The 17,790-nt window shown below is 47.9% G+C and overlaps 1 protein-coding gene across 3 annotated transcripts in view; it reads right to left on the reverse strand.

Moving 5' to 3' along the window:
• fars2 (phenylalanyl-tRNA synthetase 2, mitochondrial) overlaps positions 1 to 17,790 on the reverse strand; it is an 84,659-nt gene that overhangs the window by 54,266 nt on the left and 12,603 nt on the right. For 2 of the 3 annotated variants that reach the window (XM_035530836.1, XM_027013266.2), the window contains exons 2-4: positions 4,457 to 5,094; positions 3,882 to 4,044; positions 3,626 to 3,757 (exon numbers count right to left, since the gene is read on the reverse strand). In XM_035530836.1, the coding sequence (XP_035386729.1) occupies positions 3,626 to 3,757; positions 3,882 to 4,044; positions 4,457 to 5,086 (925 nt within the window). In that variant the 5' untranslated portion in view covers positions 5,087 to 5,094. Of the gene's footprint in view, positions 1 to 3,625; positions 3,758 to 3,881; positions 4,045 to 4,456; positions 5,095 to 17,242; positions 17,264 to 17,790 lie in introns of those variants that run through there. The other variant, XM_027013267.2, reaches the window with a different exon arrangement.

Here is a 17,790-nt window from a genome sequence, read left to right on the forward strand (position 1 = left end):
TGCTGGCAGCTTTTTATTGTCTCACTGCTCTGAAGTGAAGGGTGTGTGTGTGTGTGTGTGTGTGTGTGTGTGTGTGTGTGTGTGTGTGTGTGTGTATGTGTGAGAGAGAGAGAGAGAGAGTAAGAGAGAATGAGAGAGAGAGATTGTGTGTGTGTGTGTGTGTGTGTGTGTGTGTGTGTGTGTGTGTGTGTGGGAAGGGGGATGCAAGAGGACTGAATGAGGAGTTGCCTTGGCAACGGAGCCACACTGCTCTGCCGCAGTGAAGAAAGGGAGGGAGAGTGAGAAAAAGAGGGAGCAAAAGAGAGAAAGAGAAAGGGGGCAGGCATGGCTAAGAGATGGAATGAGAGAGAGAGAGAGAGAAAGGAGATAGAGGTAGAGAGACAGAGAGAATGGTTATATGGGCTAGGGAGTTAGGAAAATGAACATGGGAGAAGGAAGAGCTTATGTGAACGTGTATATAAGAGTGTGTGTTTGTGTGTGTGTGTGTATGTGCGTGTATATGTGTGTGTGAGTATGTGTGTGTATGTATGTGTGTGTGTATGTGTGTGTGTGTGTGTGTGTGTGTGTGTGTGTGTATGTATGTGTGTGTGTGTGTGTGTGTGTGTATGTATGTGTGTGTGTGTGTGTGTGTGTGTGTGTGTGTGTGTGTGTGTGTATGTATGTGTGTGTGTGTGTGTGTATGTGTGTGTGTGTGTGTGTGTGTGTGTGTGTGTGTGTATATATGTGTGTGTGAGGTAGGGTGCTGGGAACCTGACATGGTCAAAAGCAGAACGCCAGGGCGTGTACATGAGCATGGCAGCAGCCAACAGACCAGAGGGCAGTCGGACAGCTGCCGTAGGAACACGCAAGCAGCCCCTCACTAACAGCACAAAAGCTGAGCGCCCCAAGTCTCTGTGTCCCTGGCGCTGCCTAAACTGGACCGCATATTGAGGTGAACGTTGCGCGCCGTTCTGTGGCTCATCAGGCACCACCAGAGTTCTGCAAGTGGAAAGGAACGCAGACCGCAGAACAATAAAGTCCATAATGGAGGATGAATGGAAGCCTCGAGGGGAATGAACACATGGCACCACACACACACACACACACACACACACACACACACACACACACACACACACACAATCTCTCTCTCTCTCATTCTCTCTCTCTCACATGTACACACACACACACAATCTCTCTCTCACATGTACACACACACACACACACACACACACACACACACACACACATACACACACACACACATACACACACACACACACACACACACACACAGTAATCAGAGAAGAACCATCACAGCCATGCCCGTTACGTGGAAGAAGCACAATTAACACCAATGAAAAGTACAAGGCCTGCCCGTCTGTTTAATTAAGGCCACTGTGGGTGTAAGTGCAGCATATATGGTTCTTGCATACACTTTGAGCAATAAATGTGTCCCTGAAACACAGTAAGGTAGAGTTCAGCAAAACTGAAACAGGTACATGCTGTACAATGACAAAGACTGAAACATATGACCAAAACATCTGAAACATACATTACTGTGATGTCTCCTCATTACCAGGTTCTCAGCTTTGCAATTAACTGTTAATCTAACAGAGATCCTTAACCTTTTACCAGTCTCTTCAAGTGATTTGCTGTTTAAGCCTATTGGGATGATGGGTAGCTGTGGGTTACTGACCTCGCAAAGCCAAAGTGTTCATCCTATTATACTCATTAAATAAAATCGCCCGTTTTACAAGAGACAACCACGCGTGCCATCACAGACCCAAGCTGCCATGGTGTCTTTGCTCATGCGATGACTTAACACCGCTGTGCGTCTCACTTGGGTCATAAACCTGGCTGCCTTTCCATTTTATTTTCATTGGGCGGCCAATTAAATCTCGTATTGATTCACGGTGCAATCACCATCTGCTGTGCTACAGACACCTGTCCTAATGATACAGCTTGAGTAGAACTCAGCGCAGGAAGGATTATCTAATAATGTATGTACACCTCCCTGACAAGCACTGCTTTGATTCTGACTGATAGCATGTCTCTCACCATTCTTTTCAAAGTCTTTCTGCAGTCTCTATATATGTTAACAACTCTGCATTTACCGCCTTTTATGATTAAGTTTTCACATTCCAAAATGCTTGAATTTGTCGAGGAACAGAAATGGAGTGAGGATATTCACTTTGAGTATAGACACAGCCACCCACAGGATAGGATATCCGGAGAATGAGAGCTTCAGCGAGAAAGAGAAACTGAGAAAGAGAGACTGAGATTAACTGGCTGGTCACACCCTGACAGTCAGCCACTGTGAAGGGGCTTAGCTGAGCAGGAAAGCCTGAGGCCTGGCATGAGGCCTGCTGACAGCTGTCTGGAGACATAAGGGCTTTGTTTACCCAGTTGTGAGTATGCAGAGCCACTCTGAAGGGTGTACACAAGGATAAAGTGCTGATTGAAGACATACAGAGATAACAGCAAGAATGGGAGCATAAGAAGGATCTTGCATGCCTGTCAGACACACACACACACACACACACACACACACACACACACACACACACACACACACACATAAACCTCTGCTGACGTTTTGTTAAAATATACCTAAATATGAGTTTGTGATGTACCAGCATACAGGCAGATACAAATGCACAAATATTTGCAAACTTGTTTAAGCGCATCAGGAACTCAGGCAGAGGTGCAGTCTGTTCCAGCACTGAGACCGAACTCAAGCAGAGGTGCAGTCCACTCGCACAGCGAGACAAGACACTGGTAAGTGCAGACTTCAACAGTAGCGCACCTGATGACATGTTAAACTCTTAACCAGAAGTTTCAGTTCACAGTGAGCCAGTTCGAAAGTGAGCCAGTCTGTCACCGATCCTCACAGACTCAGCCCATCGGCATCTCCCTAATAGCCATACCGTTTCATACTGGAACCAAATCCAAAAGGGTCCATGGTAAACTAGAGTGAGAGAGGTCATAAGGGAGAGTAAGAGAGCGAAAGCAATTCCAACAGTCTTTAGGAGCTGCTTCAAGCTGAACGCATCAGGCCCAGAAGCGGAGCGGGGCGGAGTTCGATTCCTAACCCATTCGCGCTCATGTTCAAACCTGCAGATCTATACAGGTTGGCCTGAGAAGCACTTGCATGGATTAGCTGTTGCAGGTCCAGCGGCCCATGCCTGCAGCTGCAGACGGTGGAAGCTAATGCGATGTTTAACATGGACGGACTCAGCGAGGCGAGCCGAGAAAAGGCGCGTTAAGTGGCAGGCGGGAGGGAGCACCAGGGAGAGCAGTCATCCCGAACTCATCCCCAGGGAATGAGTTCCCCAGCCATGTCTGGGCAGTTGAGCGTGTCCTTCACCCCTCCCTCTTCCCAAGAGCCTGGAGCTCTCCATGGGCTATGATGCTGAACGGTTCTATCAGCAGCAGGGTACTTGTATGCAGAGCTGCACAACAGTGCCATCTACTGGCAGAGGCAGGAAGTCCTAATGCAAAAGACCACTGAAGCACATAGGTTGGGTCTCGGCTCTTCTGTGTTTGAAAATGTGCTTTAAATAAAGTGGATCTACCCTCCATAAATTCTGCTTTTGGTTAAATCAGCGGGGCGTTTGCTGCACGCGCATATGCGTTTTCCTACCTGAATTCACCAGCTCCTGCTCCATCACACCACAGCCTAGCACCTCCAGCCAGTCGCCCTGGAAACACACCTCCATTTCAAAAGAAGGATGTGTGAAAGGGAAGTAGCACTCCACCCAGCGAATCTCCAACTCTGGGAGGCAAAAACGGAGAAGACAAAAAAAGAGAGAAGAAAACACAGATGGCGATGGGTACGCAGGCAGATGCTGGGAGAGAAGGAGAAAGGTGAGGTGTGATCACCGCCACGATGGTGCTACCTTCCCCGAAAAGGTGCCTGACAAGATGGGTGAGCGTCTGTTTCAGGCTGAGCTCCGCGAGCTTGACGGCCTCCAGAGTGTGGCTCTCCTGCTTCTGTGGCGTGCGTCGGCCACCGCGCTCGAAGAGCGCCAGGTCCTCGCCGTTCTCCACGTGTGCAAACAGCTGTGAAAGTGCTCACAGATCAGGCTTCATAACAGCCCAAGTTTCCCCAGCTACTCTCGGCAAGCATTGGAAACCCCTTTAAATACAGGGCACTGTCTCAGTCTCAGAAGGAAGTTTTATTGCTCTGACCACAAATTCAAATAAGCAGTGATGCAGAATGAAGGTGGCGCTACATCTCTGCGCTGGCAATTCAAACTTTCATAGCTCTGATATGTTTGTGGGCCAAATGAGATCCGTCACATTTCAGAGATATAAAACGGCACTGATTTTGCCAAAAACTGTTGCCAAAAAATATTATGTTTAATGAGTATGGTAGAATTTGTCATAAATTGATGAATTAGATTTTTTTTTTTTCATCAGAAAATTTCAATGAGACCCATGAACTCTGGGGGTGGGAGAACCATGGCCTGACCTCATGTTTGGAGAAAAGTCGCACTCCCTCCATCTGGTGAAACACGGGATAATGGCTGGAGTCAATCTCATCTCTCCTGTACACATCTCCAGCTAACAGGAAAGCGTCGCACCCGGCACGCACCAGCTCCCTCTGGTGGGCGGAGGTGTGGGCGCGTAGCATGTGAGTGCGGTTCAGGTAGTAGTTATCGCCCTTCTTCCGGCTGGGGTGGTCAGCGGGTATGAGCAGACTGTCAAAGTTCTGCTCCACCGTCACCACGGGGCTGAGGTTGTCGTGCGCAGAGAAGAGGGGCGTGCCCAGTCGGCTTAGGTAGGAGCGGTAGAAATGGTCTTTGATTCGCTCTTTGAGAAGCCACAGTGGGTGGTGCACCTGGTTGTGAAGCCCGCGGCCCACCTTGGAGAGGATTTTAGTCGTTACGTTGGTCATAGCGTCTCGTGGATAAACATGGCCTAGAACTTCCACAAAGCCGTCGCTAATTCTGTGCTGGGGAGATGGATGGTGTGTGGACAACTGCCTGAAGAGTTTTTTGTACAGTACAAGCCCATTTGATCTGGGGCAAGTGTGTAGCCATCTTTGAGCGGTGGGATATAGGAGGGGAATGCTGTGCAGCATTCTGCAGTATGACCTCATAGCTGAGCCTGTAAGAGAGAGAGAGAAAAAAAAGTGTTAACTTCAAACTGTATTTCTACATAAAATAACTTTAATATGGAGCTGTTATTCCAAGATACGTGGTCAAAACAGCAAGGCGAAGAAGACAGAGTTTGAAATGTCATTGCCAAGATCCCTTCCCAAGATTTTCTAACATTTTGGTGGCATTCGGTTGCTTCTTCCCTTGACCTGCACTCTGAGTCAAGCTGGGGAGACCTAGAGACCTGGGGAGACCTTTGTTCCTGCCATCGCAATATCAAGCAAATCGGCAAAGCCCAAGTCTGGGCTTCACGGGAGGTTTGCTCATCAAACAGCCGCCCTCTGATCCAAGACCGAGACGGAGCAAGCGGAGCCATTAGCAGACTAACGGACACGCAGCAGGCGAGCAGACACTGCGCTCTCTGAAGAGAATCAGAGAAACACAGAGGGGTGGGCAATAGGACCCAGCTGCAATAATATGACGCTTCCCGATTCCTCATCCACATTATCACAACATTCATTAATGTATCTTTGAGTGCAACAAAGACTCAAAGTATACCAAAGATCCCTGGCAGGAGGGGGGGGTGATTGAACAACTGGTAAAAAAAATTTAAAAATTAAAAATAAGGTAATGACAATCTAAAATATATCTTTTTTTTATTATTTAATTCTAATATGATGGTGTGACCACTCATTGCTGCTTTCTATACCTGGTGTAATTCTCTTTTGTGTTGGGGCTGGTCAGTGTTCTATAGGCAAATGGTACTTGTGAGAAGCTTAGAAAACTATCATTTATTAATTTATGATTGCCATTGTTATCATTGTTAACAATGATGCCATTGTTATGATTATGTCAGAATTTCAGCCACTCCTAGAAACAAATGTTAAAAGTTTGACTTTTGCAGAAGACAGAACCGTTTTACATTAAACAGACCCAACATCCCTCAAGCATCGTGTGAAGGAGGAGGACAGTGTAAAGTAAGATGGACCAGAGCCAAAGTTCTAGGAAGGAAATACAGATTTAGTGGTGAAGTCCTCAACATCTGAACTCCTTTCCTCTCTCTCTCCGTCTGACCCCTCAGATTTCTCCTACTTTCATTCGATCCCAGGTTCGGCTTTTATCCACAGGTTTCCGGCTCTGTCTGATGTGTTCTTTTCCTCTATGAGTCTACTTTGCCTGTTGTTCTTTGAAATCTCAGCATCTCTCCCTCACTGTAGCGGAGACTGTGGGTCTAGCTCCAGCCACAGAGCCACTCAGGACACATGGGAGAGTGAAGCATGGCCGCATTAGTCCCACGCTACCAGTCGCTCTCTCTTAGACTCATATAAATATTTGCCTTCGCACAGCAGTATTTCAGGAGCACGAAGGATGGGATACACTCCACAGCTCCTCTCTCGGGAAAGCGACTTCAAAAAGGGAGGGAAAGTGTTCGCCGGACAGCAAACCGCGGACGCACGCGGATGCGCGTGCCTACGTGGACGCACACGCTCTCATGGTGCACGCCCCCCGTACCACGTACGCGCGAGCCCACACGGACACGCACACCCACATCCTGGATGCGAACGCCCACTCCAAGAACGCATACGCCCACACAGGCTCACATGGACACACTGACTGACATGAACACACACGGATACACAGGCCCACAGGACGGACGCTCACGCCCACACCGCAGATGCACATGCCCATCCCACAGATGCACAAGCCCACGAGTATGCAAATGCCCACACGGAAGCACACCCCCGCATATACGCACACCGGCTCACGCGGGCCAACATGAAGGAATACACACGCCCTCGCTAATACACACGCCCACACCACGGACGCACACGCCAGCATAAACGCACATACCCACAAAGATGCACAGGATCACACACACACACAGACTAAAAGACTTTAAAAAAAAACAACAACAACAACAAAAAAAAAAAACAGTGGTGGGAAAAAGTTTGCAATGGCACAAAGGGGAAAGTGTGTTGCACTGCAGTGTCAATGCAGCACAGTGGGTTCCAGCCAGGATCCTCCGAGCGGTGTTCCACTTCACACTCTTGTTTTACAGTTGCACCACTGTTGGGATGCTGCAAATCAAATTAAATGGGCAGGGTGGGCCTGCTCTGTTTTATGCAAACATAAAAACAGGGGAAAGATATCTGCACACACCCACCAACACAAACATTTAATGTAGAATGCTCTTAACTGTACACACACACACACACACACTACGACAGGCAGGAAGTTTTATGAGTGAACGGCAGGGCCGTTCATCCTCACCCCTCTAGATGTAATACAGGCAGAATACGCCGTTTCATCCGTGTCCTTATATCAAGTCATGTCTCATCACAGCCACCCAGCCAAGCCTGCTAGGAATCCCCACAAATCTACAGGCCCACGTTCCTGACATTCATAGACTTGGTGTGTGTCTACACGGACTCTGTGTCTACACGGACTCTATGCCGTGGCATATTTCGGCAACAGTGGTTATGCGGTTGTGTAAACATGTGTGATTAATGTATCCTTGCTCTTGTTTAAATGTCCTGATGAAGGTTGTATGTGAGGGCAAGATTAAGAGAAGGAACAGAGCCAAGGAGGAGGCGCCGGACCGAGCAAGCAGGCTGCGTCCGCCCGGACCAGAAGAACACTCCGTGACCTCCGAGTCTGCATCATTCGTGAGCGCTGGGATCGGGGAAATCCATGCTTCCAACATCCATCCAACCCCAGTGTAATTTATTAGAAGGAGCATAATGCCATTATGGCATGGTCAGCTTGTCCACGTACCCAACCATCACGAACCATATCCATGCCACTGCTTCTTCGTTACAGTGCAGAGCTGGTCAAAACGATTCTCTGGATCGTTTAAGATGATACTGCGCTCTTGAAAATCATCTCAACGACAACGAGGGGTTAATGTATTCAGCCTGCAGTTTCTGCTTCTACCTGTTGCCATTTCGGGGGGGGGGGGAGGTTTGGGGGCCGTCGGCCAGGTTGGAGTTGGTCACGCGCCGGCATTCGCCCTCACGCCTGCTCTGGAAGCCAAGCAGCTGAGCTTGAGGCGGTGATCGCCTCCACTGCCCCCGCACCGCTACGCCTCTCTGTCCCCCAGGGGCCTCGGACACACATGGGCTGCAGCTTCTGTGCAAGCGTGCAGAAGAGTCAACAAAGCTGCATGCTAATGCTGCTTCTTGATAAGGCTTCGGTTTGTTAACTAGGTGTGCAGCAATCTCTCATTTGCAAACCAAGGACAAGTCATTATCTAGTAGCAAATGTGGTTTAGCTCAACTTACTGAGAATAATCCGCAGCCTGATGAAGCCTGTCAACACAGTGGTTAAGGTACTCAACTAGTAATCAGAACGTTGCCAGTTCAAGCCCCTCCTGGGCAAAGGCCCTTAATTGCTCAAATTGTTTTCAATCATAATTGTAAGCTGCTTGGGATAAAAGCGCCATCAAAATGTGGTAGTTTTGGCCCCACTGCTTCACTGAACAACCCTCAGCTCCATCCCTTGTACAAATACAAACGAAACAGCTTTCAAATGGCGGTGAAAGGTGAACATACCTCAGAACCAGCTAAAGATGTTCTCCAAAAGTGAAATACCACGATTGCGGCAAACTCGGATTCTCTCAGTCACGTGGTGCTACTAACAGGAAGATTATGTGGTTGTGCTAACAAACGCGGGGGCTAGTGCCAACACTTGGCTATTTTTGAAGGCAGCTGTAAAACGGTTCTGATTAAAACCGATGTTATTTTATTTAGGCCACAAAATGTTTCTAAGTATCTCTGTAGAACTAAAAACAAATGGGATACCTGTATTAATATACTATTAGCTTCAGTTTTAGAGGGATTCTCACACATAGATATTGGTACATTTATGAGTACGTGATCTTATTTCAATTTCTTGAGGAAAACTGCTTTTACACAAGTGTACTGGGCCATTCCTTAGTCTTCGTTAAGTACACACACAGCTGAGCACGTGGTGCAGAGGGGCTACTCTGGTTAAATTTTCTCTATGACTGTTACAGAGCTTAACGGAGCTAGTATTTTGTAAAGGTGTCTGTCCAGTGTGCCACACGCCATGTGCCCAGAGGTTAAAGGTCACGGTGGACCTGCCAGGACTCGGCACGAATGCGGTCTGACCTATTTTGACCTGGATTCCCAGCCACCGTCGAGAGGCGTCAGAAGGCCTAAGCCCGCCTCAGAGTGGGAGCCCAAAACACAGAGACGAGGGTCGCCCTAGTACGGGGATAAAACCGGGAATATTTCCCTCCAGATCCATTGTGCGGTCCTGCGGGAGCCGAGAAAGAGCCAAGGGTTTTGAGGAGCTCTGCTGAACGGTGCCGTGTGCTCGTGTGAGGCAGCCCGCCGTGGTCTTCCTCCACACCCTCTCTCCCACAGATCTGAACACGCCGCAGACGCCTTTGAAGTCGCGCAGGCGAGATGATGTCACTGCAGCACTGTGAAACACTGCATAGCAATCGCTCGTGGCCGTCGGGGGTGTGTTTGCGCGCGGTAAAGGCAAAGCAGGGCTGCTGTTTCACAGCAGTCTGGAGGGGGAGAAAAAAAAAAGTTTGTGAACCAAGAATGATTGGGATTTATGAACCAAAAATTATCTGGATTTATGAACCAAGAATGATTCAGATTTCTGCATGAATGGCTCCAAAAGCATGATCGCACCCTCATCTAAGATGCAATGGAGGTGTCAAACAAGTGAAAAAGAATCCTAATGCTAATGTGACAGTTAAGAAATCTGCAGCAATCCCGCAATCTCTTGTGTTTATATAATTACATACATCAAGGTTGGACTAAGTGGCCTCTCTGCACTAGATCTGAGCAGCAGCTACAGTGTTTGGTGTAAGCTGCTGCTGGGAAAGGAGGTTTCGTTATTAAATAAGAAAAATCTTGACCTTGACAGTCATTTGCGCAGTAAAAATATAGAAATGCTAAATGTGCACATTTGTTAAATAAGACCTTTGGTTATGAACTTACTTTGTTAGTTATAATGACTCAGATTTGATGATACTGAGAATCGTTGTGTGTGTGCGCGTGTGTGTGTTGTGTGCTGTGCGTGTATATGCATAGAGGGGGAAATTTCATGGTGTAGTTTTGAGTTGGAGCTCACATCTGGTCAAAAGACTGAACTTGTGTTGGAAAACTCACAAGCGGCATACCTCATTCTCTTAAAAGAAGCATTTGCTTCACTGCTAACACACAGCACAACTCTTGACAATATTACAAGTATGTAAAATCTGAAGCTCCTTTCGTTGTGGCAGGATTACGTCAGTCGACTAGGAGCTACCCTCAGTGCGACTCTACTGCAGTGTCTGAGGTACGCCATGAACGCAGCTGCAAGCAGCCGCACTGGCGCTATAGGTAGCTGTAGCCCACGTGGGCCAGCCTGCCTACTGAAGCTGCACTAGTGCTTCAGCCCTGACTATGAAGCACAGCACGTTGCTGTCAACGTTCAGACCATTCTGGCCTGCACACGTCTTCAGAGCACCGTGCCCTGACCTTCTACAAAGAGAGAGAGAGAGAAAATGGGACAGACGAGCGCGAGTGGGGCAGAGAGTGAGAGGGAGAGTGAGAGAGAGGAAAGAGAAAAACTCTGACCACACCGAAACTAGAAGCAGACCGAAACAACTAGGAATCAGTTGTATAATGAATTCAAGTTAACAGGTTATAATACATCCAGAACTGCTTAAGGCTCCAAAAAGGACAAGTATTAGGAAGACAGGGTGATGAGAGGCAAGATGGTTTAAGGCTGCGGAATAGGACCTACCAATGATGGCAATCAAGAGATCAGGGTCTGACTAGGGTCAAACCTGCGGATGGGAATTGCGCACAAATATTTGCAACCACAGAATTTACTTGTGCTGTTGCTCACATGGTTGGAGCGAAAGCAGACTGCGTGACGATGCAGAAAGCGCTCTCTGAAACTGGAGACGAGAGCAGACTGCTGAAAGCAAGTGCAATGCAAAACAACACACACACACACACACAACGCAGAATCAAAGGATACAGCAGCAAGACGGCAACCGAGTACTTCCACACAGGAAGAAAGTTAAGGGAGGGATAGAAAGGTCGGGAGATTAAGAACCAGAACAAACCAGGAGACAGATGGAGAAAAGCAGGCAAATGGGAAGGGGAGAGAGAACGACAGCCACAGTCTGACAGCGAGAGAGAGAGAGAGAGAGAGAGAGAGAGAGAGCGCAAGCAGTGAGAGAAGCGGAGAACGAAAGCGTCATGGAACGCAACCGAACAGGTGACCAAGGACACAAGGAAGAAGGCAACAGAAGCGGGACAGGGACAGAACCAGAGAAGACAAACGAGAAGTGTAGAGAGTAAAGCATCCGTGGACCACAGGAGGAGGGAGACGGAGAGTAAAGCATCCGTGGACCACAGGAGGAGCGAGACAGATGTATGAGTCGGGGTTTGTCTGCGTAGTGAATGTAATCTACTGCACGCAGAGAGGGGTGTGCAAGCAGAGAGAGAAAGAGAGAGAGAGAGAGACCACAGCATAGCGTCTGTGTGTGTGTAAGTAACTGATGGTGTGAATTAGACTGGCCTCTTCCAGAGTACGAGCACTCAGTATAGTCATAACTCGTACAGCTCTTGACTTCAGATCACCAACATGACCACACCGCTAGAGCACCACTCCACCACACACACACACACACACACACACACACACACACACACACACACACACACACACACACACACACACACACACACACACACACAAACAGCCCCCCACCCATAATGGCCCTGCCAAAAACAGGGTCATTCAATGTCAGCCAACTCTGAAACACTGTGAATCAGTAATAAGAGGAGAGATGGAGAGTTCATAGCAGCACATTCCCAAGTCAAATCCTCAGAGCTGCAACTTATAGCTTCATTTCCATATTATATATAGTTTCAAAGCTTGCAAATTTTGGCTGATGCAAATTTTACTTTATATATATGAAATTCTGAATGTCATTTCAGGACTTCTTCAGGATTTCTATCCCTAGCTTTATGGCTCATAAATCCTGTCTCTATAATAGTCTGTGCTTGTTTGCGCTCGTGGTTATGCGTAGCCAGATGGCAGCATTCCTTGGTAACTATGATGTATAGGTTTCATTACCAATATGCCTATCACAATGCATCATTACCTAACGCAGCCTGAACATTATGTTTATCATTAATAACTGTATTGGTGTGACATTTAAATGTAACCTATGCAATATCTGTACGTTTCACTTGAAAGTCACATAATATGGTTTTTTGCATGCCTTGTCATGACCAAGAAGCAGAAACTTTCCTCAAATTATTTTCTTTGTATAGCTTTCAAAAGCTTTTCTAACTCAGCCTGAGTTTAGACCAGATTACCTTTAGCTGAAAACCTTTATCTCAGCCCTAAGTGAACATTATGAGCCCGACACAAAAAAGCAATGGTACAGAAAACATCAAACACCAAAGCAAAAGACAGCCAGTATAACATCTGCTTAACCTCCAGCACGGAAAAGACCAGACATGATATAAGGATAAGAAGTCACCGTGCACACAGGAAAAAGCACATATCCAGTGAGAGTATCCTAATGCTGAAAGAACATTTTCCAGAGCACAAATCCAAAGTTGACAGAACCAAATCCAAAGTTGTTAAAAAAAAAAAAATGAGCAGCATTAAAACTACAGGAAACAAGTGTGACAGAGCTGAGACAGTGTGGAGGGGACTGGTGTGCACTAAAACTACAGGAAACAAGTGTGACAGAGCTGAGACAGCGTGGAGGGGACTGGTGTGCACTAAAACTACAGGAAACAAGTGTGACAGAGCTGAGACAGTGTGGAGGGGACTGGTGTGCACTAAAACTACAGGAAACAAGTGTGACAGAGCTGAGACAGCGTGGAGGGGACTGGTGTGCACTAAAACTACAGGAAACAAGTGTGACAGAGCTGAGACAGTGTGGAGGGGACTGGTGTGCACTAAAACTACAGGAAACAAGTGTGACAGAGCTGAGACAGCGTGGAGGGGACTGGTGTGCACTAAAACTACAGGAAACAAGTGTGACAGAGCTGAGACAGCGTGGAGGGGACTGGTGTGCACTAAAACTACAGGAAACAAGTGTGACAGAGCTGAGACAGCGTGGAGGGGACTGGTGTGCACTAAAACTACAGGAAACAAGTGTGACAGAGCTGAGACAGCGTGGAGGGGACTGGTGTGCACTAAAACTACAGGAAACAAGTGTGACAGAGCTGAGACAGTGTGGAGGGGACTGGTGTGCACTAAAACTACAGGAAACAAGTGTGACAGAGCTGAGACAGCGTGGAGGGGACTGGTGTGCACTAAAACTACAGGAAACAAGTGTGACAGAGCTGAGACAGCGTGGAGGGGACTGGTGTGCACTGTCACCAAGTCAGCTGAAGGCGGAGGCATGTTCAGCTCTAAACACTTATTGACAGCGCTAAAGCAGGCCTGTACGGCGGGACATGTTGGAGCATGCCGCTGCCGTGGACCCGTCCTCTCAACGTCGTTCCCACGAAGCACTCCCCCCCTCCCTTTTTCTGGGCTATTTTCAGAAGACCAGCCTGGCATGCAGAGTGGGCACGGTGCCCCCGCCCAGGCACCGGTTGGCCGACGTGTGTCGAGCGACCGTGACTCCGCGCAGCGTCAGGGCAGACTGGCACTGCCAGGAAGTATAGAGAGCTCCGGTGGGCATAGGGCAAAGTGGTAGCAAGGACCTCGGCTGCACCAGAGCAGATGCTTCCGGCATCTTCCAGCTGAGCAGTGCATTGTTATAAGAGGCCACCGGTACAACCGGTGTCCTCAATGGCTTCATGCAAGTAGAAATGTCTACGGGTAGTTAACAAATAAAAGCATGAATAGAACAAATCTATTAGCAAATCAGCCATATGCTTTGCTCACAACATAGGCCTACCCATGAATTTTTTTTAATTTCCCATCCATTATAAAATTGATGTTGATGTGCAACAGCAAAACAGGGAAAAAAAAACAAAAACCCAAAAAACAAAAAAACAAAACAAAAACACATATGACATGAGCAGTTACTGTGCTCGTAATTTATGGGAGGGTTAATCAGTACATCACGGAGGCTTACATCTCGGAAGAAGATTAGCCTACTTAAAGCCTCTTGTTCCATGTACAAAAAAAACATCTTAGAAAAAGATTAAAAAAACAGTATGGCAATCATAAGACCCACATATCAAAAGGCTGACACAAAAGAACATCTCAACCAATATCAGCCAATTTCTGCAGGTCTGTGCAAGATTCTTCCAGCACACGTTATATTTTAGCAACCTGGGGCAATAAATTATTACTGTATGCCGTTGTCTCATTTTCTTTGCACAGCCGAATCCACAATGTAGCACAATGCAACTAATTTCCCTATGTAATGATAAGCACATGTTGAACAGTTCTGGAGTACCCATAATATTAAGCTTAGCCATAAGCAGTTGCAGCCATGATATACACTCGTTAGCCACTGTAACAGAAATACCTTGTACCTGCACTTACTGTTACTTTATTTGGATCACGTACCTTATAGGTGCATTTTGAAGTGTAAAAACTCAGAGTGTAACCCATCTGTTGCAATGCAGAAATCATCACACACTCTCTTCCTCATTCGTTGTTGGCCAGTTTCGGACCACAGATCAGACTATATTTATTTGGATGGTGTAACATTCTCAGCATAATAGTGAAGTTGACATGGTAGTGATATGGGAGTGGATATTATATTGTTGCTGGAATTTTGTGTGTCAGTGTCAAATGATGAATTGAGTGTGAACTGCCACCTGGAAATATCCTGTCAACAGCAGTGCAAAAGTCAGAAATGAAAGGCTAAAGTAGAGGTATTCAACCGCAGACTTCCAAACAGACAGCGATTCCAAATCTGTTTGTGGATTTTGCAACGCCTAGTAGTAAACCAGTTAAACGTAACTGACTGGACGGTTTGTCACCATGTCTGATTCCTATTTAAACAGAGGGTAGAAAATCTGTAGTATCTGGAACTCAAAAGCTGTGATGGAAATACCTGTGTTCTATTATCTCAAATAAATACCAGTGGCTACGAGCAGACTTGGACTCTGGAGTCTGGAGTCTGGAGAGGAACAGTTCCAGGCTAAAGCATGGCCAACACAAACCAAGCCTGGCAACAGATGAACCAGTAAATGCCCGCGAGGTGTTTCTAATAAAGTGGCTGGCAAGCGCATTGAAAACAAAACCCAAATGAGCTCCAGATCCCCTCCCCAGCCCTGCAGGCTCAGGAATGATCACGCCTGCTGCCCGTCTCCCGCGGGACCTCCACTGCAGCGTCCCTGCTTTACGGCCACTCATCGACCCCATCCAAGGAGTGTGCTGCAGATGACCCAGCCATGATCCCTGCAAAGATGAGCGCGGGGCCCCGCGTAATACAGGCGTCTGCGTTCTCCGACATGTCCAGGTGCAGCGCGACCGCTACGTGGCCCATTAGAGGGAGTGCTGAAGACGTCCTCAAGGACAGCGAGTGTGCGTGATCATTAACCTCCGATGCTAATGCCCTCCTGCCGTGCTTGCGCCCTAACGGCTTTGACAGAGCAGAACCGCTCTCGGCCTGCAGCGTGAAGGTCAGCCACTGAGAGGGAGAGAGAGAACAGGGCAAAGACACTACAGGGGACCCGTAACTGACACCTCTGTGCTATAATGACCGCATCAGTATGCCACCTCGGCCTGGCCAGGATCGCGCGTACATATCCAGCTCGGGGGGGGGGGGGGGGGAATGAAGAGACCACTCCAAAATTTCAGCTCTACATGGATGGCAGCCGTTCCATTCCAGTGCATTTTCAATTCAAGCACAGCCACACCTCGTCGTCCTTAATGAGGCGCTGATTAGGCGATCACCCGGACCGAACGCCAAGATGTATGAAAGCCGTGACTGAAAATCAGGGTTATTCCACCAAATATCGGTTTGTGCAAAGCAGTTTTTACCGAAAGGCTGAGAAGTGTGATAAATTAGAAAGGACAATTAAAGGGACTGAGATTCAGACCCGGATTATTCCTACACACGGAACATTTAACTAGGAATTCCTGTGGACAGTATAATTTTATTCAAGATCGGGCTCCGGAAAGAAAGGACGCGGACCTCTACGAAATGAAGTGCGAGGAAAACAAAGCCAGAAAAGAGCAGCGGGACCCTTCTGAGGCGCTGCCTGAAGCAGGGGAGCGGGGGGTCGAGGGGGGCACGCCGTTCAATCCCCCAGACTCCTCCGAGAGTGTGCGGTTTGAGGGACACCATCAATAAATAAATTGGTTTGAAGAGGAGTGACAGAGCAGCGTCCTCTGAGGAGCAGGCCGTGGATTAATGGCGCCGCAAAAGCAGAGCCAAGGTCAAGAGAGACAATCATATAAGAAAGACAGCCAACACAAGCAGGGGTCTCAGAGCAGTCGCTGGAAAGCCACACGGCCGCAATGTTTTTTTCCTTCCTTTTTGAAATTGTCACCAATTATTCAGGAGAACAAAAGATGTTTATGAAATCGCATATGAAGTAACACACACGCAGCTTGGCTAAATCTTGGCAAACGCATGTCCTTCGGCGGAGCGTGACCTTGGCACTGGTGTTCTCCGTAGCTCAAAAAAAAAAAAAAATCCTTTATTATTGCAACAGCACAGTGAAAAGGACGTACTGTAACTGTGAAAGGGATCGGGGCTGGCCAGCGCATTTGGGGAAGCAACAACATATTCAAGTCAGTCCATTTATTATAGCAAAACAAAAGCCGAGGCATGATGAGGCAGGATTTACTGTCATCACAAGCCTTTTCCCTAGCTGGCAGGATCTAGGCATCTTTGCAGGTTTCAGGGCTGCTGGTATCAGAGTCAATCAATTGCAACTTGAAGTATTTTCCTATAATAAAAGTCACATCTGCTGAAGTAGGCAAAAAACGCGACCTCTGATTCTCCATCCTGTCTTCCTTCCTCCCACGAGGAGTTCGGAGGGCGAGAAAGGAGTTTCCCTCCATAAGGTCGCTGATGCGGCATGGCGAGACCTCGTCATGGCTTTCGCACCTCAGATGGTGACTCAGTGAAGGGTCAAGCAGTGTGTGTGTGTGTGAGTGTGTGTGTGGGTTGGGGCAGAACAAAACGTCCCGTCGTCCCACACCCCGATCGCCCACCTTCTCTGCACACTTGCACTCACCCGCTGGAGCCAGTCACAGGACACAGAGAGCCCTAACGCGGCCCAGGCTAAGAGACCGCGCCGGGCTCCACGCCAAGATGGCCCTTGGCCTGGGCCGGGCACAGGTGCCACTCCTCACGGCTGGCACGCCGTTTCCGAGGCAAAGCAGGGGAGTGCCGCTAGCACCCACGCACTCGATGGCGTCCATGTCGCCTTGGCCAGCACTGCTTTCTTCCTCTGCAACAAATCCTGCTCCCTGCTACGTCACCACCCACATATCCTTATTCAGCTAGTTTCTTCATATCCCACACATGCTGTCTTCACCTTTCTGTCTCCATTATACGGGGTAATACGGAAGCTAGCATAAAACTTTAAACAGCAAAGACAAAATGTGCTAAACGGCACTCAGCAGGAAGTTCTAAACAATACAAGCAAAGCAAGGGTCAAAGTGGGTGGGTGAGGGCTTTAGTAACAGCATATTTTAATTGTGTTTTTAGTGCAACTGCAATGCTGAGCAAAACTTTGTGATACAGTAGAGTCCTGAAGCTGCTCTAGCAGGGATAAAAATG

The sequence above is a fragment of the Electrophorus electricus genome, chromosome 10, assembly GCF_013358815.1.
Source record: "Electrophorus electricus isolate fEleEle1 chromosome 10, fEleEle1.pri, whole genome shotgun sequence".
NCBI classification, from domain to species: Eukaryota; Metazoa; Chordata; class Actinopteri; order Gymnotiformes; family Gymnotidae; genus Electrophorus; species Electrophorus electricus.